This window comes from Meriones unguiculatus, chromosome 2 (genome assembly GCF_030254825.1).
Source record: "Meriones unguiculatus strain TT.TT164.6M chromosome 2, Bangor_MerUng_6.1, whole genome shotgun sequence".
Classification (NCBI taxonomy): Eukaryota; Metazoa; Chordata; class Mammalia; order Rodentia; family Muridae; genus Meriones; species Meriones unguiculatus.
The window spans coordinates 96479102-96501237 of record NC_083350.1 but is presented as its reverse complement, the minus strand read 5'-3'; the positions used below and the strand labels follow the sequence as shown (position 1 = coordinate 96501237).

The 22136-nt window shown below is 42.7% G+C and overlaps 1 protein-coding gene across 3 annotated transcripts in view; it reads left to right on the top strand.

The window, feature by feature from the left end:
• Nucleotides 1-14235: 14235 nt before the first annotated feature.
• The window catches only part of Chpt1 (choline phosphotransferase 1), a 37606-nt gene continuing 29705 nt past the window's right edge, over nucleotides 14236-22136 (top strand). For 2 of the 3 annotated variants that reach the window (XR_002476512.2, XM_021640083.2), the window contains exon 1: nucleotides 14260-14621. Coding sequence is in view for 2 of the 3 variants with exons in the window: in XM_021640083.2 (XP_021495758.1) it covers nucleotides 14349-14621 (273 nt within the window). In the remaining variant the exon portion in view is untranslated. Of the gene's footprint in view, nucleotides 14622-22136 lie in introns of all 3 variants that reach the window. The other variant, XM_021640082.2, reaches the window with a different exon arrangement.

Sequence of the window (22136 nt, the reverse complement as noted above, 5' to 3'; positions counted from 1 at the left end):
CTCTGCCCCCAAAATCCATTCCCTTATTTGGTCACTTCCTCCTCTCGAGGCCGACTATCAAGGTCCAGCTATCATAGAATTGAAGTCCAGCCATCAGAAGCCCACACTGGCTCACCCAATGAACGTGGCCAATCAAAATTAAACACCTCATCCTAATACAGGGTTTCCCAGTTTTCCTTTATTAACTATCTTCCTATAGGCCACCTCTGTCTCCTTTCTAAGCAGAGGTAGAACTTTATTGTCTTGGACAAATGACCCCCCCCTCCTTGTTTCCTCCCTTTTCTCCCTTGTCCTCTAACTCACATCTTTGTCCCTTATGGTCTTTGTCCATCTGGTCTTTGTCAAATAATGCTGAAATGAGCTAATATGTTCTTAACTATTCACTTTCAAGCTGAATTTGGAAACAATACTCAGTTCAAAGAATGAGTTATTGAGTGCCTGCTTTGTGCTGTGATAAAGTCGGCTCGGGACGTATGTTTACATACAGGGAGCATATAGATTGCATATATGATTCAAGGTTGGATAATGGAATTTATATATGTTAGAATTAATGTACAGGACAGGAGATATTTCTTTATTTTCTATATCAAATGTGACCCTGAGTTTCCTAGCAACTAGGAAAATTGAAAAATCCTCTGTCCTGTACAGAGATAAAGTCACAGGCTCTCTGGTCAACTGTGATCTTTTCTGGTGCTTAGGAAAAAGAATGAAGGAAAGGACCTGGTCTTCAATCTGCACTGGTGATTGCATGGCTCATTCAGAAGCAGGTGATTGTCAGAAGTGAGGAAGCCAGGTATGGTGATGCCTGTGATCCCACACACAGGGAGGCAGAGGCAGGTGGATCTCTGTGAGTTCGAGGCCAGCCTGGTCTACAAAGTGAGTCCAGGATAGCCAAGGCTACACAGAGAAACCCTGTCTTCAAAAAACAAAACAACAACAAAAAGTGAGGAACTGGAGTGATTGAGTGTAACAGTATTGGTTATTAATTAAGGAGACTGGCTACCCATGGTTTTCCCAGGGGAAAGCCTGGGAGTGTTGATAGTACAGTTGATCAGAAAGCTGGTGGTATAAGTTGCATCCTGGATTGGAAAGCTTGGGGTCAGCAGGTCCTAGAGCTCTCCCTTTTCTGGATAATGTTTAACTGCCTAGAGAAGGCCATCTGCTTCACTCAGCCCATCCATTCAAATACTAAGATCTGCTAAAAGCACCAGAAGTGTTGTCTAAGGGTATACATGGCATTCTGATGCCCAGTCCCATTGCCACATAAAACTAGCTGCCGTAGCATTTCACGTGCTAATTTTGTGTGTACTCTTTGTGAAAGATCTAAAGAGTTCTGCCGCTCAGTAGAACTGTGAAGAAAGGACCGCAGCAATGTTTAGAGTTTCACTCTAGGATTCTCAAGTCGTAGCTTCCTCCACAAGTCAAGAAATCCATGCAGACATTCCTGCTCAGAAAATTTCTCATTTTTCTTTTTTCGTTAATTAATTATTTACTTTACATCCTGATTACAGCCCCCAAATCCTCTCCTCCCAGCCCCTCCTTCTACACCCCTCCCCCATCCTTCCCTCTCCCTTCTCCTCAGAAAAGGGGGAAGTGCCTGCCCCATGGGTACTAACCCATCCTGCCACATTAAGTCACTGTAGAACTAGAAGCATCCTCTCCTACTGAGGCCTTTTATTTAACCTCCCTCTGGAGCCAAATTCCCACTGAAGCACCTGATAGCCAGTCTACTCACTCCAAGGCCAAAAGCCTGACCTACAATCACCTGCGTGCCAGGAAGCTGGGGAGAGAGATGTGACTAAAATTTGGTCATGAGACTAGAGCACCTAGGACCTCTCAGAGTGTAATCTATAACACTTGTCTTAAATAAACTACACCTGTTGTAGTCCCTTATTTTTGTGGATTCAGTTAATTACTAATGATTCTTACACCAAGGATTTGGGTTGCTGCTACATGAATTTGTGAAATCCTTCATAACTAAATGTCAATAAAAGATTAGACTAGAGAAACAGATCCATTCGTGAGACAACCTGTTATCAGGATTCTAAGGGTTGTCTTTGCCCAGATGCACTGGCCTGAGCAATGTCTGAAGGAGGCTACAAGGCGCAAAATACCAGGGCACATGTGGAATGAGGACTCAAAGGCACTTTCAGCACTGGGTGGCTCAAACAGTGGCCCACTCACATGGCTTATGCAACATATCTACTTTTTCTCCTAAGCAATATTCACATGACCTCCGTCTTCTGATAGGTATTGTGTTAGCTCCTGTTTTTCTCTCCTTTACCTTCATTGCAACCTTGGCGCCTAGGAAAACATCTTAAAGGAGATTAAAAACTAAATTATACTTGCTGGCTTAAAAATTTAAATTTAATTAAAAAAAAGTAAGCGAAGTTCATCCACAGCCCTGTGGCAGTAAAGCAACCTTCTTGGAGAAATATGACAAAGGGTCATCGGAAGGGAGCCAGGTTTCAAAATAAACCACATGTGGCCTCGTGGGAGATTCCACAGATGAAGGAGCCAAGGAAATGTCCCCTGCAGAGTACGGGAAGGCGTGCCTCTTTCCAGCCCACTGGCCCCACTGGGGCCACGATGAAATCAGTTCCTATCCTTGCACTGGAAGCTGTCATTGAGAGAGAAGGTTGGGGGGACAGTGGGGGTTAGTGTGAGGAGAACCGTTTAGGAGAACCCTATTCTTATTCTCCTAGCAGTTCATATCCAGAGTGGCACAGACATTCCCACAGCAGAAGCGGTCCATGGGTGAGATGAGCTTTCCTGAGTCATTTCATTCTTTCAAGCCATCCTAGTGACAAACACAGACTACGGCCAGATTCAGCCCTTAATGATTACTCCTTTAAGGAGTTAAACACAAAGAGGTAGACCGAGAGGAGCATGTGACATGCTGGACTTGCCATGTCAGCTGGACTTGACATGCCAGCCAAGAACCAGGAAGGGAGGGAAGGACAGATTAACATGCTGTTATTTGTACAGAAGGAAGGGCAGTCAAGAGCCACCTGAGAAATGAAGCCAAAATAAGGCTAGCAGGCAAGGAACTAAAGGAGGAAGCAAGGACAGAAAAGAAAGGGCTCTTGTTTACCTGCCTTACAAGCCAATTAACCCAGCTATGGATTCTTAATCCCTGCTGCCAGGGCTTTCCATGGGAGAAAGCTGAGGGATATGAAACCTCAAGCAGTCCTCACCCCCTCTGATTTAGGACAAATTACCAATAACATGTGCGCTCCTTTTAATATTAAGACATTTCTTTTCACCAGTATTCAAACAGACATTGGTTTCTTGAGACATCTTGTCAGGGTGCTGAAGCTTTCCCAGCATGAGCAGCACAGGTAAGTTTCAACACCGAAACCCAGGTCTCAGAAGTAGACAGCCATTGTTCTGCAAGTAGATTACATAAATAGTACAAAATATATTTTAATATATGTAAAATAAAAACAATAGAATAGAATACAAAATTTTAAATACTCATCTGTCTTCTATCTAGACTTTCAGTGTCCTAAATACTTTGGCATTGGTTGCTGGGTGGTGGTGGCACAACCCTTTGTTCCCTGCACTAGGGAGGCAGACCTCTACATAGTGAGTTACAGGACAGCCAGGGCTACACAGAGAAACCCTGTCTTGAAACAAACAAACAAACAAACAAACAAAACCAAAATCAAAACAAAACAACAAAAACACCAAAAAGCATTGACATTGAGACAAACAGAGTCTAGTTGTTCTCTTTATCTTTGAATTACTCTAGGAGTCCTCTCTCTCTCTCTCTCTCTCTCTTTATCCACTTCCAGTTGGGGTCATTTGCTCAGAGTGGTGCTTCCACTCTAGCCTTCTAAGGCTACATACATGCTTAGACCCTTTATTACAAAGGATGATTTGATGACCCCACCTTGCCACCTGGGAGCTTCTTAGAAATGAACATTCTCAGCTTCTTTCCAGACTTACAAATTTACAAATCAGAATTTCAGTGATATTCCCCAGTGACCTCTGTGCTCACTCATGTGGGAAAGTCAGGCTCCAGCCCTTTGTCTAATTCCTTGTATGGATATTCATGTGAATGTGTTCTTCTCTTCTTCTCTTCTCATCTCTTCTCATTTCTTCTCTTCTCTTCTCTTCTCTTCTCTTCTCTTCTCTTCTCTTCCTCTCTTCTCCTCTTCTCTCCTCTCCTCTCCCTCTCTTCTCCTCTTTCCTCCCTTCCCCTTTTCTCCCCTCCCCTCTGCTCACTCTCTCTCCATATGTGTGTGTGTGCCACGTATGTGCAGGTGTCCACTGAGGCCAGAAGAGTGTCTCAGATGCCCTGGCTGGAATTACAAGTAGTTATGAGCTAACCAATGTGGGTGCTGGGAACAAAATTCTGGGTCTCTGGAAGAGTAGCAAGGGCTCTTAACTACTGATGCATCTATCCAGCACCCAGTTCCCTTCTTAAAGGAAAGATTCTTATAAACGTTATCTCCTTATCTTGGTTACTTTTCATATGACTGTGACAAAATATCTGATGACAGAAGCAATTTAAGGAGTCTGTGTATGTTGGGGGACTGTTTGGGCTTGTGGTTTCATGGAGTGAAAGACTTGGCCTCTTCATGGTGGTGGAAGCATTTTTATAGATGCTCCTTAGATCTTGGCAGATCAGCAAACAAGTGTTCTTTTTTTTAATCTTTCAAAATAATTTATTTGTGTATTCAGATATAATTATAATTTGGTTCATGTTAATTTAGATTTTTTTTAATTAAATTTTTATTTTTTATATTAGTTACAGTTTATTTACTTTGTATCCGAGCTATAGCCCCCCTCCCTTCTCCCCTCCCAATCTCATCCTCCCTCCCTCACCCTCCTCCCATGCCCCTTCCCTAGTCCACTGATAGGAGAGGTCCTCCTCCCCTTCCATCTGAGCCTAGCTTATGAGGTCTCTGCAGGACTGGCTGCAATATCCTCCCTTGTGGCCTAGCTAGGCTGCTCCTCCCTCGGAGGGTGGGGGGGGGGGGTCAAAGAGCCAGCCATTGAGTTCATGTCAGAGACAGTCAAACAAGTGTTCTTGCTGGAAAAGGAAGAACATATATAGCTTTCAAAGCCTACCTCAAGGGACCCACTCCTGTTAGGTATGCCACACTGCCCAAAGATCAGTCTCCCCGGAACAGTGCCATCAGTTTGGGACCAATTGCCCCAAACTAAGCCTTTGGGAAAATTCACACCATAACACCTCTGTCAGAGAGCCCGGATAATGACCAGCTATACATCCAAATATGGCTTAACCAACCTTTTCCAAAACTCAAAGTTACAGGCACACCTTCAGGCAATCCAAATTGCTGAAAAAAGAAATGTTTAAGGAAGGGCCTTCCCTTTAGGGTTCCTTGGATCATACTATGGAAAATATCCTAACATAGCACAATGTGTACTCAGAAAAGGGTCATAAATTTAAAAAAATGATTAAAGGGTATTTTCAGGGGAGATCAGTTTCTTTAACCTTTAAACTTTTGCAATTTCAGATAAAAATCAGTTACCACATTTCAGTGATTTTGTTGTGAAATCTGCTTTTTTCTGATCTTGAAAAGGACACTAGCATTTCTGGAGAGTAGGGCAAAGGTTTTGGTTGATTTATTATTGAATACTGCATATCTGCCTACCTACTTTAGGATCTCAAAGTACAGAACTCTCAGGTCAGATCAAAGTAAACGGGATAAACGCAAGTGTTTACAGAGCCGGAGAGGGCTCAGTGGTTAAGAGTGCTTGCTGTTCTTGTAGAAGATCTGGGTTCAGTTCCCAACACTCACATGGCCACTTGTGGCTTTCTGTAACTCCAGTACCAGAGCTCCAACACCATCTTCTGGCCTCCTGGGGAATCAGGCATGTGCATGGCACTCACACCAATAGGGAGCCAAGCACTCCAATGCATAAGGGAAAAAGAAAATATTAGAGAAACAAGTGCTTACACAACAGGAGCCTGTAATTATAAATAATCCAGTCAGAATTGTGAACATATATATTTTGAAAGTCTAGCAAATTGATCCCTTTTTGCTGGATCTGATGTGGAATTTTAATACATGTAAGCAATGTACCATGATCGAATTGAGCTCCAGGTGATGTGCTGACTGAAACCATGCTCTCCCTCCCCCAAACCAGTGAAATCTGGGTTTTGAAGTAGTTATTTCAGGTACAATTGTACCTACCATGACAACATCCTTCACAATAGCCACAAACAGCATGAAACTATGTAACTTTTTTTTTTAATTTGGCTTAAACATGACAGATATTAAAGAAAAATTGAAATGTGAGTACAAGTTATACATAAGAACCAAGTTCAAGACTCACTTTCCTTTGAGAAAAGAAGCTCTGGCCCTGAGAACTCATTCTTCTTCAGTGTATTTTAGTGCTTCCTAGCCAGGAAAATAATTCTTCATGTAATTTTAAAATTCATTATAATGGCACAAATCTACATGATACATAGAATCTGCACTGTTCAATACTGGCAAAAATAAAACCTCATCTAAGGCTTTTAGATATTGAGTATCCCTTACCGCAAATGCTTGGGACAAGGAATATTTTGAGTTTTGATACTTTCCATATTTCAGATTATGTGTATATGTATAAAATAATAAATCTTGGTCTAGGAGCCATGCCTCAACACAAAATTCATTAATGTTTTACATATTGCCTTATAACGGTATGAAGGTGTGCTCACACACCTTTTCTCTTTTTGACTGACATGTCTTACATCAGCTGTGGAGTATCCCACGTGCAGCATCAGGCCACTGTGCCAAAACTTTTCAGTGTTGGAGCATTTCAGATTTCTAAATGTCTAAATGGCTTAATTTGTATTTAATCACATCACACATTAGGTTGCATTTTGCAGTGATTGGGATTAAAGACTCTGGAACAAGATTGTAGAGTTCGAATCCTAACTCAACACCGTATAGCTATATGTGTAACTGGAGACAAGAGCTTAGACCTCATTGTGCTCATCTGTAAAACAGGGTGGAGGGAGTCATCAGCAGTCTTATCCAGTCGTTCGCTCCAGTCGTGAGCAACGCTGTAAGATACACCCACTGGTCCCATAATGGCACAGATGTTGTGGAGGAAACCCATCACATCCTGGCTGAATTTACGGCCCACTCCACAGGAGGAACCCATGAATGGCACTATAAATCTCAATAAGAACCCATAGTTGGGAAGCTTACAAGTCCCTTGAGTAAACCTACTTACTATTATTCTGCTAAAGGGTCACAGCCCTCTAAATTCATATCTTTTTTAAAAAATATTTTTATATTCATTGGTGTTCTATCTCCATGTATGTCTGTGTGAGGGTGTCAGGTGCCCTGAAACTGGAATTATAGATAATTGTGAGCTGCCATGTGGTTGCTGGGAATTGAACCTGGGTCCTTTGGAAGTGCAGCCAGTGCTCTTAACTGCTGAGCCATGTCTCCAGCCCCTAAATGCATCTAAATTCTTTATACCCCTAGATTAGTATACCTCTAGGATCTCCAGAGACATTTCTTTGTGTAGTGGATGGTAGTTAACACAAACTCAGAACTGGTCAATGTGCAGAAAATAAGTGCCAGAGAAGTGCTCAACCATAAATAAGACATCTGTATCATCCACTTCCCCCAAGGCTCATGGGTTATGCAAGAAGAGGGCAGAAAGAGTGTAAGAGGCAGAGGTCAGGGAGGACTGGATTGAAGCATTGTCTTCTGGGCAGGACAGGACCACTGTAACTCATGAACTCACAGTAGCTGTTGTTGCCTCCACAAAACCTGCGTAAAATTCAGGCAGTCAACATTCTAGAATAAAGGAAGAGGGTGTTCCTCCACGCCCCATCCCTGAGGAGCTATTGACAGGTGAAGGCTGCTAGGAGGGGGAGAACCAGCTTTCCTTAAGGATGTGGCCTCTAGCAGGTTGACCGGGCCTCACCGGGCAGAGTATTCACCATGCTTCACTTCACACACAGGAGTCTACAGCACAATCTGGACTGGGTGGGTTACAAAAAATACTAATACGATAGAGGACATGAAATTGGGGAGGTCAGGAGATAGGGGTGGGCTTGGGAGGAATTAGGAAAGGAATAAGGGGTTAGTATGACAAAATATATTGGATGAAATCTTCAAAGAATTAATAAACTTTATCCTTTTTAATACTGTATTAAAAAATCAGGACACAAGCCTGTGGTTGAAGAGGGCAGATGGCCCATACAGTAGTAGAAATTAGACAAATTGTTGGCCAGATAAGGACTCACCTGACAGGGTTCTGTCAGAAATGAGGAATGAAACTTTGGATAATAACCTTCAAAACTAGGGAGGGAGTTCAGCCCCCCTTCTCTTTCCCTCCGTCCAATTGGTTGGGAACTGTGATCACCTGTTTTTGACCAGGACAAAGTCAACATCCTAAAGGCAGCAGACAATGAAATGAAAGAAATCAGCGTCTCTCACACAGTGAGCTTTTGCAGTAGCCCTCGGTTACCTCCCCAGATGTTACATTTGGGCAAAATGAACTTCTCCCTCATTCAGGCCATTGCAGTTTCCCTAGATGCAGCCTAAAGCAGTTGTCAGTACCTTCTGAGCATGACGTGTGCCCCTTTACCACATTAGAAGAGACCAGGCGTAATGACACTGGCTGTACTCCCAGCTACTCAGGAGGCTGAGGCAGGAGGAGCACAAATTCAAGGAATATATAATGCAAGTGTTGCATTTTCCCCCACTTGCTTCTGCCTCCCTAGTGCTGGGATCAAAGGTGTGGGCCACTACAACCCAGCTGCCATTTTTTTTAAGGCCAGGTAGTAAATATCCAAAACTTTGCAAGCCATCCTGTGTTATAACTCCTCACCTCTGTTGGAATAAACATGGCTATATCCACAGAACTGAAATTTAGCTTTCATAAATTCTAACATCATAAACATGGTTCTTTTTTTTTATTTTTCCAATAACTTAAAAGTGTAAAACACATACATCTGTAGTAGGCTGTGGGAAATGAGATGGTGGGGTTGGCCTTTAAGCCGAAGTTTGCTGACCCTTCCTCAAAATACAGTGAGGTGTGGTCTGGAGAGAAGACTCAGTGGTTAAGAGCACTAGCTAGTCTTCCAAAGGACCTGGGTTCAATTTCCAGCACCCACATGGTAGCTCATAACTGTCTGTAATTCCAACTCCAGGGGATCTGACACCCTCACATTCATGCAGGCAGGACACAGGTGAACATATATTAAAAATAAATTATTAAAAAAATTGAATTGTCTTAAAAAATACTGTGATGTAGAATGTATCTACTGATCCATGTTGCACAATCCAAGACTCTGGAATGTAGTTTCCAGCCTTAAGCATAAAGATCAGACCCAGGATGGCTCCTTTATACTGTGGCTGGCTCAACTGGCTCAGCTCCACAACCATGGCAGGAAAGAAAGGAACTGGAGGCAGACAAACCTCTAGACAGAGTTTGGCCTACACTGCAACTAAAATTAAAAAATTGCCATTGCAAAGGGTGTTTTAATCCCTATTGGCTTCGTTCTGGCTGTCATAGTCATGGATATGTCTGCAATATGTTTAATGGTGTTGGTTCTTCTCCATGCCTTCTCCAAGAAAGTTCCAGGAGAAAATGGGGGAAAAGCCAAGGATTAGGGTTCTAAGTTACAGACAAGAAAAAGGGCATGCTTCCTAATAGTTACATTAATAACGGCTAAAATCCAAAGCTCTCTGACTGCAAGATACTTGTCAGTTCTTTCTGGTGTGGGTCTGCCAATTCACTGAAACATCAACTAAAATAACCAACTGGGCTTTATTTGTTACAGCGTAAATTAGCACAACTGACCCCAAACTTAAAATTTTCTTGTCTCTTTGTTTGATTTTCATTTAAAGGCTTTGGGTTACAATGATACTGATATATATATATATATACATATATATGTGTGTGTGTGTATATATATATATATATAATTTGAACAAGTTGGTGAAGGCACATGCCTTTCTTCCCAACACAAAGTAAAAGAAACAGGCAGATCTCTGAGTTCCTGATCAAGCTAATTTACATAATAAAAGCCAGGATGTCAACTCCTGCTATTTAGCCATTTGCAAAGCTCCTCTAAGATTCAAAAATGACAAATTTTCCTTAAAGTTACCATGTAAATTCTTTTTTTTTAAATAATAGATGTTATGTCCTTAATGCTCCAAAGGTTGGATTCACATATATTTTAAGTTTATGTAAAGAGAGATAATGTCACACTGCTCTGAAAACTGCCTTATCCTTTTAAACGTGTGACATTTTCATGGGGGAAAATGTTGGTCATGCCTATGTAAAAAAGACACAAGAGGCTTAAAGATGGCTAAGTACATGTTAACCTAGTTTAGTCCTAAAAACTCAAAAATTATATTCATATGTTTAAAAAACAAAACTGTCCATCCCATATCAAAAAGGGGGCAAGCCAAAGATAGCCAAAACCAATGTAAAAACCCAGGTACAAGATGCCTAAGGATATACTTAAACGCTAAGTGTAAGAGAGTTTATATGCTAATGCTAAGAGAGTTTATGTAAAGTTTGGCTATAAAGGCATAACTGCCCATCCTGTATAAAAAAAGGGGCAAGACAAAAAATAGCCACTATCAATGTAAAGCCCAGGTACAAGATGCTTAGGATATGCTTAAATGCTAAAGGTAAGAGGGAGTTTATATAAAGTTTGGCTATATAGAATAGGCTATAAATAACTGCCTATTCTATATTTAAAAAGGAGATAGGACAAATAGCTACAACATATATAAAAATCTAGGGCTAAACCTCAAAACATGTACAAGATACTTACAGTATGCTTATATTCTAAATTAAAAAGGAGTTTATATAAAGTTTACTTAAAAGATATGTTTTTCTATTGCTCAAGGCAACCAGCTTGTCTCTCTAATGGGAGGCTTATCTAGGGAAATAAGTAACAGCTTGGCCTAATACAACAGGCACACAAGAGCCCAAAAAGACATTTTGATCTATCCAACCTTGTTTTGATTTCAACATGATAATGACTGTATGTTCAATAATAATTGTATGTTCAATAACTTATATTGCTGATCCCTTTACATGGGAACAACTCTAAAACTGACTGAGACATAAAATATATCTCCAGAACTCCAACAATACTTGGCCAATAAATCCTTGGCTATAATATCCTCAATATATTATGCTAATCTTTTAATTGCATAGATAAAATTGGTTTACAGTTTAGTTTTATCCTGAACATCTCATATATTTATAATTTTAGAACTCTATAATGCTTGTGAGAAATTATATGCTTGCAGAAAAAAAAAGAACTGGACACCAGAGATGCTGGATCAAACCTAACAATCATTCTTCAGCATGCTGAGAAATTGACACATCTGTTCCAGCATCTTGCATGTTCCAGCATTCTGCTTGTTCCTGCCTCAACTGCTTCATTTGCTGTTTCTCATCAAAGCCTGCTCCCAAAAGAACTTTGAAGAAAGCTACTATTCTTAATTGGTCCAGCATTTCAGATTGTTCCAAAGAGGACTTTTTTTTTTTAAGCCTGAAATGTCTCAGCATTCAAAGACAGGACCACAAATGTTATTGCTTGCTTAATTAACCAATTTTCCCAATTTTCTTTGGGCCCCCTAACAGGATTTCTGTGTGTCCAAAATATCAGCTAGAAGAAATTCATGAGATTGAGGTCCAATTTTCCTTAAAGGGGGTTGGGTAGGTTTTTGGTTGTTTTCTATGGCTACAAATGTTCTTTGTCATTGGGAGATGTTTATAAATTATTAATGGTCCTATTCAGAGTGAAACAAGGTTAGACTCGGATTTCTCTCTTTTCCTTTTTCTATCTTTCTTTCTTAGATAAGGAGAAAAGGGTTAAAAAGAAAGGAGTATACAGGGATATCTTATAGGAATAAGACAAAAGGTAGATTATTGAATCTACTCAACTGAGGGTTAGGATTTTGCATATTGATGCAAAAATAAGTATTTTTGATACATTGGTATAAGCTGTAGTACATTGATACAATTTCAAGGCTACTTTCAATACTTTTAAACTGCTCTCAAAAACTGGTTAGGATATTAAGTAATGCAAGTTAATTGCTAGTTATTTAATTCATAGTTATGCCAGACACTAGTCTAATTTATCACAGGAATATACATCCTAGTTTAATGGATAGGTATGATTTTGTAGACAGATTGATTATATAAAATAGGTAGTCTTCAAAAACTTCGGAGACCTACAGAATAGGCATTTTAAAATGACTTTATTATTTTAAAGATTCTTTGACAATGAGACAGGTCATCTCCTGGCAGCACCCCGCCTACCTGAAAGAAGATAATGAGCATCGAAGAACCTCTATATGGAGATGGCTTCAAATGTGGCAAACAAGCCACTTGGATAAAGAAAATACCCTTGCTTCATGACAGACAAATTCCGCCAAAGTTGGGCAAACTTAACTGCAAGACAAGTTGACTGCTGAACTCTGCCAAAACAAGGTAAGCAAGTCCTAAATAGTTCCTGCTTCACATAGATGTCTGTCAAATATTCTGAGCCAGAAGGCTGAAGATGATGCTCCAACATTAGAGAGCTATGGGTGACTGTTCACCATAACTGTTCACCAAACTGTCTCTGTCAATTTTTTTATGTTTTGGAAGCTGCTAACATGAACTTCCTATTTACTCTAATAACTAATTTTATTCCTTCTCAAGTCTCTGATGGGGTTGACAACCAAATAGTTATAGTGCCACAATTAAGCTTAAGTTGTTTAGAAGTTAAGAAATCCTTTCATATAAGTAATACCAATAAGGACGAAAGTTAATTTAGGTATAGAACTTTAAACTTGGCAAGATAGCTAGGATAATCAGATACTTTCTCCTAAGTTGCTAAATACACATGGACTGGACATTGCACATGTAGATTTTACCTGACAGGTTTCATAATTTAATAATTATTATTGTATTGAAAGAAAAGGAGCCTTTTATTGGACTTAAAGGGGGAAATGTTGGTATAACGTTCTTTTGGAATGTATACACTTTACCCTTGTTCATTCAAATGCTGATTTCTCTCCCCTACTCTCTGGTTTCAGTCTGGACATTGCATTGTGATACTTTTTCTAAGCATCACCTGTATCAACTTTGTGTAAACATGACAAAATAAAACAACCAGTCACAATGTTAAGCAATAGAGAGGAAGGAAGCAGGAAAAGAGGAAGGAGCCAGAGGAAAGGAAGGTGGGAGGCAGAGGGGGAGAAGGGAAGGGCAGGAGAGAACTGAGATACAGAGATCTTGGAATGACATGGAGAGATGGACTGGACCTAATATATTACTAAAAGCAAGTATAATGTGGAAAATCTAAATGTTAGGAAACTATGAGGGCTTGGAGGTTTAGGTTGGAACAACTATTGCCCAGCATTGTGTTCTAGGTTAATTAAATAAATTCCAGTGTCTGTGTGGTGATTTGGGTATACAGCTGTTGAGGATTAACAGCAGCTTTACCAGAAGATATATCAATAGTAAATATTACTTGCAATATACAACACCAGGAAGTGTACACAGCAAACTGTAGACACTGGTTAGGCAACAGAACAGGATGTCCCCAGTCCAAATGGGTGCATTGTGAGGTAAGGAGCTGGTGAACCTCGATTATGTGGCAATCAGCCTTCTCCACGGTTCAGTCAAACTGGCTTAGACTTTTCTCTATTTCAAGGAAGGGCGTGTCTAAATTAGCCACTGCGATGAGTGTCAAGTGGTCTGAAAAAACAGGCATTTGGGTTTCAAACATTCAGTTCCCCTTTAAAGACAATATTTCTAAGATCTGGATTTTTTGTTTGTTTGTTTCAAAACCTCACTGATCCTGCAGTGAGGGTTAACTAAGTTAATACTCGAGGGCTCTTCGCACACCCCTCCGTGGCGCTTGAGCGTTTTCTGATCCACTCATACACCGGTGACCGCTCCAGCGTCTCAGCGTCAGTAGGTAGCATCTTCTTGATTAATAAAAGGCGGAGCGTAGGCACACTAGTCTTGTACCTACTACTCAGTAGACAGCGCGGCTCAGCCAGGATCTAGGCTGGCGAGAGGTCATCGTCAGGGAAACGTGAGCAGAAGCTGGAGAGGAAGGCAATCCTAGAACCCACAAAAGCAAGCCACAGCGACAGAGCCAAAGGCCACGGGTGCCGGAGAGTGTCTGGAGCCAGGCTCACTGAGGCCCCGCCCCGGCCCCGCCCCCGCCCCGCCCGCGAGCTCTCTGAGGCCCCGCCCCGTCCCGCCCCCACGGCCCGCCGCTACGTGAGTGCCACCGGCGGGGCTGGCCGGGCCGCGGTGCCCTCGCTCTGCTGTCTCCGCCCCCCGCGCGGGCCGCGGGCTGCGCTGGGTCGCGGCGGGCCCGGCAGGCGGCCATGGCGGCGGGCGCCGGGGCCAGGCCGGCGCCGCGCTGGGTGAAGGCGCTCGGTGAGCCGCTCAGCGCCGCGCAGCTGCGGCGGCTGGAGGAACACCGGTACTGCTCGGTGGGAGAGTCGCTCTTCGAGCCGCCGCTGCAGCTTTACTGGACCTGGCTGCTCCAATGGATCCCGCTCTGGATGGCCCCCAACACCATCACCCTCATCGGCCTCGTCATCAACCTGGTCACCACACTAGTGCTCATCTTCTACTGCCCCACGGTCACGGAGGAGGTAGGACGCGCCGCCCTCCGGCGCTGTTCTCCCGGAGCTCGTGGCCTCCTTCCGAGCCGGCTCCACTGCAGGCGTAGGGAGCGGGGAGACGTTGTGTGGCGAGCATCCCCCCGCGTCTGGAAGGGGAGGTGCGGACGTGACCAGACCGCTGCCCCGTGGCAGTATTCATTTTTAGCCTTCCCGGGGGCTCCTAGAGACTGTCACGCCATTACCCCAATCCTGTGACCATTCTGAGCTGGCCTGACGGAGGGGGCTGTCAAGGTCACTGCCTTGGCCCTCTGTCTGCCCACTTCATCCCTGGAGCCATGAGCCGATTCCTGTAGGGACCACCAGTCTGTACTTTGTACACTGGGGATTAATAGCCACATCTCCGCCGTCGCAGGACTTGTCGTTGGGTTGGGTAAGCCCAAGCTGCCCTTTGGTACTTTATGATCGTCTGTTTCTCAAAGGTGGTGTCTAGTGATCCTGAAATTACTGGCAGCACTGATCAAAGATAAGTTATTTCTGGATGGGAACTTCCTCTTTGCTTCATTGACTTTTTCATGAAAAACAAACAGGATATATACGACGGTCCTTATAGTTATCCACACTTAGAGATTATTAAAGCCAACACATTTTATTAGTTGTAACCTAATAATAATAATAATTTTATTAGTTGTAATCTAACCATGACTAAAGTAAGACAAGTAGCGTGGGCTTTTGGACAGTGCTGGTCAGAGTGGCTCCTTGGGCAGGGCACAGAGGACATGAGAGCAGGGTGCGATGCCTTGATACACTAGCTCTGCAGTTTCCGTGGCTTTCTTTAGGCTCCCTCCATAATTACATGTAAATATAGACGGTGCACAAACATGAGAGAGGGTTAGATAACAGGACTACAATGGAAATAGCTCATGCTCTGCATCGGTGTAAACACTTAAAAAAAATAGGCCATAGTGGAATCTTGCAGTTTAAAGCATGCCTGCTGCTAACTGTTCATCACATATTCTTTAGCAGGCAGTCTACTGTTACTTGTTTTCATGTAATTTGAAAACACTAAGCTGTTTGGGGTTTGGGATTTTGCTGTTTCCGGAACCCCCAGAAGCTCACTGTATCAGGGTGAAAGGGAGGGCAGGCCTGCAAGTGAAGGACTTGGCTCCTCATCAGCCCCCACCGCTGCGGAATTACCAGATCTGCTTTCCCATGTTGAAAATAGAAATAATGCCGGCCAGACCAATTTTACAAGGTGGTAGTGAGGACCAAATGATACATGCAAATAAATGTGGGACACTGCATTTTACTCAGCAAATGAAAACTCTCAATTCGTTAAAAACACACTGTTGATAACAGTGTCCTGAAGCACGCATAGGAAAATTTAGCTTCGGATTGGTCCTAGATTTGGCTAACAATCTTTGGATGTCCCTGGTATCCTCCATTTGAGCTGTGAACTTTGATGCTACTTACCATCCATTTGCCAAAGCACTTAAATGGACAAACAAGTCCCAGGGCTTCTAGGTAGGCTGGAAGGGGGCCTGTGGATGAGATAATTTGTGATTAATCTATAGGCTTAGACTCATTTTTAAAAGGTGGCCATGATGGGGTCTGAGGCACTTAAAAATGTGAAAAACTAGAATGGCCCAGGTAAGAGGGCTAAGGGGTAAATGTTAAACTATGAGAGTTTGCAAAGTGCCAATAGACCCTGCATTTGCCTTTAAGTGCCCGAAGCAGGAGGAGAAACAGCATTGTAGGATCCACATTGTTTTTTAGTAAGATGCAAATAACAATAAGGTTTAACAACAGTTTCTGGCTTACTCTGCCTTAATAAATGGCATGGCTCGTACAATTCAGATCCAAGTTGATCCAGCTGCGAAGTGTACATTCTTTTTGTTGCTTGCGTGGCATGTACAAAATCACACTGTCATTTTATATGATGCAAGTAAGTGTGTGAGGGACTGTCACATTTGTTGTGGTTTTTACCTTTTTCAACCTAAAGAAGCTAGTAAGTCTTCCCTTCTTAGGATGGCCTTCCTGCTGTCTTGGAATTCCTTTTTGCCAACCTGAAGTCCATAGAGCTAGTTAGGGGCCTCTCTTCTAGCTTGCAAATTTTTGATTCTCATACTTAAGGATTCATGGTACTTTTTTCACACAGTGTATACATGCCATACCAGAGACTGAACCGGGCCTCGAACATGAGAGCCGAGAGATTTCTGCTTAGATTAGCCCCAGGGTTATTTTATTTTTAATTTTGAGGTAGGCTCATTTAGTTACCAGGCTGACCTGGAGCCCAGTGGCTGTGCACTTACGTCTAGAATGTGGTTGGGAGGGAGGGAAATGACTAGAGGGACTGTGGTTTATGCTGTTTCTAGGAGAGTGTTCCTAACTACTTTAGAGACCACCTTTCTGCTCAGGGATCTTTCCTGTGCTCAGGTTGAACAACCTGCCTCAGCAGGGACCTTTCCTCTCATCCTTCTTCATTTATCCAGCTGCCTTTCAATGCCCAGTTCCAGCCTTCTTCACTACGACCCCATGTACTTTTTCTTCTACTCAAACCAACCAGCTAATCATCCAAACCTCACAATAAGAGGGGTGGTAACCGCCAGGCACAGCTGTGTACCAGGCACTATTCTGAGCTGCTTTTGCTCTGTTAGCTCATCAATTCCTCTCAGCATTGTCTTGTGAAGAAGACAGTTAATATCCCATTTCATAGACTCAGAGCGTGAGGAGAAATTATTGTCTTCTAGGATTATGTACCTTTAAGTGGGGACTAGGATTCCAAACCAGCAGAAAGTCTCCTTTTTTTTTTTTTTCCCCTTTCTTGTTGCTATATGTATCTTATTGAGCAGGACTCTACCAGATCTCAGTTCATAACACAGGGTCTTGTATTTGCTAATTGAAGCAGCACTGTGAAATTTTGAGAGATGCTGTTCTTCAGCTCTCACTCTGTTTTGGCTGTTCTTGGATTAAACACTTAACTGTTTGGTCTGACAGTAAGCAAATGTTAGGGGGAAATGGGTAGACCCCCTCCCCACACCTCGACAAAGCATTTACCACTCTTGAGTATGATGGTCCTTGGGCTCTAGTCCTTGGCTTTCTCTAGACTCATAGATTCTTTGAGCATAGAAAGGGCGGAGAGTCCATTTAATGCTCCTAACTGTCTGATAACTTAGTGATTCAAAGTTAGTTCTAGCTTTATAGCCTTCCAGAGTTACTAGAATCAAATATTCTTGCTTCTGGCCACTGAGGTACCAGTACTGAGGAGAGTAAGCATTGGTAGGAAGGAATCAGATTCCTGCAAAGCCAGCCCTAAAGGTGGGGTGCTGGAAGAGCTGGTGCCTGGAAGCTCTGTTTTCCCTGCTTGGGGATCGCTATGGGAGAGAAGGAGGCAGTGAGGCTGGGCTTTATCCCGAGGTTTACCGAGGAGCAGAAGGGTAAGAGGTTGGGGAGCCCCAGCCACAGGAGCATTCTCTGCTGCGAAACACTTCCTTGCTTTTTTTTTTCCTAATAAAAATTGTGGCACAATTCTCTTTTACTTCCCTGCCTTCTTAATCTGGGCATTTACATTGGTGTTAGTGTCCCTTTCAAAGGCACTACATATTCCCACTCAGATTTCTGTTTTAAAGTAGGCTTCATTTTTTGAGATCCTCATTTTCTTTTATTCACCTCTTTTTTAAAACCAGTGCAATACTTTGCCAAGCTCCGCTTGTCAAGGTGGGAGTCTTATAATGGAGTGACCTCTCTTATTAAAAGGAAATGTCAACTTCCTGCAGCTGGAAGAAGAAAGTTCGAGATGCAGTGAAGGGGGGGCCAACTGTGGCCTCCGTGTTTAGGAGGCGCTTTCTGGCACCTGGGGGCAGATGTTGTCCTACATTCTGCAGCTGAGGGGCCTCCTCCGTCTTCTAAATGTGTCTAGAAGAGGCGTTTTCAGGAGACAGCTTCCCTCTGATTTGTGCCCGTGGCTCAGTGACTGCGCTCTAGTTACTCCCTAAGGAATACGCAGCTTCTCCTGTGGAAGTCTGCGTGGGGTCCTGACAAAACATGACATTGTGATATAGTGGAAGAACTGGGAATCCTGAGTTCCTTTCAGTAGACTGGGGCATAGGCTCCAACCCCTTTCGTTTAAATAAAAGTTAGAGAACAGAACACTGATTGGGGCGTCTGATACATTTGATATACTAATAATGGATTTGGGATGGGAGTTGCCTTTTTAGTCTCTTCTCTTCCCCTTAGTGTTTCAGTAAGAACTCAGTAAATACCTAATGGGAGGGGGGGGGGAGGTAATTCAGTACTGTTTGAAACACAGAAAAAGAAAGGCCACTTTTCATAGGACTTCTCAGATCATGAGAAAACCCTTTGGCTCTAGAGTGCCTGGCTGAGTGCATTCAGGACTGATGTGTGAGTCCCTGCTCATAGGTGCCACATTTCATAGAAATCGTGTGCTCTTCCTCCTCAGTGCTAGTGCAAAAACTAAGCTGAGCCAGAAGTTCAGGATGAAACCAGTGTGCCCCTAGGGCCATCCTGTTTGGCTCCCCCAAGGGTGGAGGAAACCTGAGAGCAAGGAAGTGCCCTGCTTGTCATAGTTTCCAGTAAACTGTGTGTGTCTGTTTGTGTGTATGTCTATGTATCTGTGTGAGAGTGTGTGTGTGTGTGTGTGTGTTTGTGTGTATGTCTGTGTATCTGTGTGAGAGTGTATGTGTGTGTGTGTTTGTGTGTATCTGTGTGTGTGAGTGTATGTGTGTGCATGTGTGTCTGGAGACCAGTGTTATTCCTCAGGAGCCCTTCCCATCTTGTTTTTTGAGACTTGGTCTCTCACTAGGTCTTGGGGTTCATCAGTTAGCCTAAGCTGGCTGGCCAGCAAGCTCCAGGGGTTTTCCGTGCCTCTCCAGTACTGGGATTATACACATGTGCTACCACACCTGGCTGGTTTTTGTTTTTGTTTTTTGTGGGTACATAGGATTGAACCTCATGATACTCACCAATCACTTTACTCACTAAGCTGTCTCCCCAGCCCACAGTAAACTGTCTTAACATACCACAGGCACATAGTATAAGTTAGAGAAGTTACAAGAATGGGGCATTTACTTATTTCTAATTGCTCTTTTTACTGAGCCAGGTAAATAGACTATTGGAGATGCTACAGGTTCTCTTAAAAATCCTAACATCACCCAACAGGGTGTAAAGCCACGTTGAGTAGCACACCAGCGTTCTGTTCTGTTTGTCACATACGTCACTGTCTCTCTAGGTTTTCTTTCTTCTTAATGTTTACAAATGCAGTTTCCATTTTCATGCAAAAGTCAACTGAGGTATCAATACTATTAAAATCTGATATAACAGGGCTTTGTGAATCCCCTTTGCGTTTGTGTCAATCCACTCATGGCTGTTTAAAGCAAAGAGATATTTTTCAAGTATAAAAATCCAGAAAATAGAGCACGTATAGTTCTCTATTTAATATCCATTTCAGAAGATGCTTGAGGAATTGCCTGTACCAGAGTAATGGTTAGTCTAACTTGTCAATGGTATTTGGGATCGTCTTTGGAAATACACCAGAGTGTGTCAGAGAGTGTTTCCAGAGGGTCAAATGAAGAGTGGAGACTCTTCTTGAATGTGGGCAGCGCTGTTTCAGGGGTGACTGCATGGAAAAGGGAAGAGGAGAAAGCAAATGCAACACCAACATACATGTGTCTGCTGTTTTCACCCCCACTGCCGTGCCTAGGCCACGAGCCAAATTACTCCTTCATCCCCAGACCTGTCTTTGTGAAACATTCTGTTGTAATGAGGAAATTACCAACTATGGGAAATCAGTACCGAGGGCTGGGGCCGTTTCTGTGATGAACTTGACCATGTGGTCCACAGGCTTTTGGAACTGCTTTATGGAAGGAATGAGGAAGAATATAGAGTTGTGGTCCAGAGAAGCCCAGAATGATGTGAGCAGTGTAAAGGGCCATTCTGGCAGGGATTGTAAGACCAAGTGAAACAGCATAGGCTTGCTTCCTGAGGTTTCAGAGGGAAACAGATTCTGTTAGGACCAATAAGTCACTCTCTGGCAAACCATCTGACTGCGTTCTACCAATAACCTAAAACTAAGTGAAGCTAGATTGAAAAGTAGTAGACTGAGTTTTTTGGTGTAGCAAATTTCCAGGCAACATGACATCCAGGCTGTGACATGGTTACTGTGACCTGCTGGTAGCACTGGAGCAAGAGCAGAAAGACACTAGAAAATGTGTGGCTTGGCTGTGAAAGGAGTTGGCGTTTACAGTCAGACAGGATGGGTGCAGAGAGCCACTGCAATTGTTCCAGAGGCTTCTGCCAATAAAGAGAAACTTGACACCCTTCCCTCAGATGGAACATAGGTTTCCCCTAGGGCAAAGCTTATCCATAAAGTCTCCAACTTGTGAAAATACACGTGTTTGAAAAGGAGATACTGAATTAGAGTGTCACTGTTTTTCACTACGTCAGCTCTAACCGTCCGAAGACTCATTCCAAGCCTTTTATATATAAAATCTTAGATGTGCTGTATTATTTTTTTTTCAGAATGCGTGAAATAAGTTCCTAACTCTTCAGATAAAAACATCACCAAACGTTATCTGGAAGAGTCAGTAATAGAATAGCAATAATTAACACCAACTGAACTCCTTTCCTATTCGATGTACTTTTGTGAGCACTTCACATAATTCATTTAATTCTCATGAGAATTTAATTCTTTCTTTCTTTCTTTCTTTCTCTCTCTCTCTCTCTCTCTCTCTTTCTTTCTTTCTTTCTCTTTTTCTTTCTTTCATTCGCTTTCTTTCGTGTTTGGAGACTGAATCTCCAAGAAGCAATTTTTCCTAACTTTTGCATAGCAAGGATGTGGGTCCAGATAGAATCCGGAAGAAAGCGTGGGGATGGAGTCTCTCCTTGGAAATGACCACCAATCACTGAAGACTCTTCCTGGGTGGGATTAGTTAGTGCGGGTTTCACTATCTAGGTATTTACCTCCTGTGTCATGTATAGCAGATTTCTCAAACCCAGTGCATGAAAATCATGTTGCATAAATATAGAGTGGCAATGTGTCTTGGAATCAATCTTCTTTAGAGGATGGCAAAACTGTTGTTCAGAAAGCCCAGTGTTTGCAAGTCTGAATCAGAGGTAGAGTTTGTCCAATAAGCAGTTATGTGTGTTGCTCAGTGTCTAAGTCCAGTCTCCTTCCTGTTCCTTACAGGACTAGTAACTGATCCGTGTCCAAGTCTGCTCTCTGTTCAGAGTTAATTTTAACAAAGGCAATTGGCACCCACTGTCCCTCCTATCTCTGGTTGCTTAACTTCCCTCCACATGACTTGGATTAAGATAAGTGGTATGCTTTGTAATATAGATTTAGGTTTATGAAAAAGGTGTTTGTTTAGGAAAGAAGCTGCCTTTTTGGGTTCCTGGAGTTTTTTCCTCTGTACTTTAGCCTGTGACTTATCTTAGAGACAGTGTGGCAGCTTCTGCGGCCTCCTGTTTGAGGATCCACTGCTTTACTCTCAACCTGGTTGGTCCCATGCACAACCCGTGACAGCAGCCATG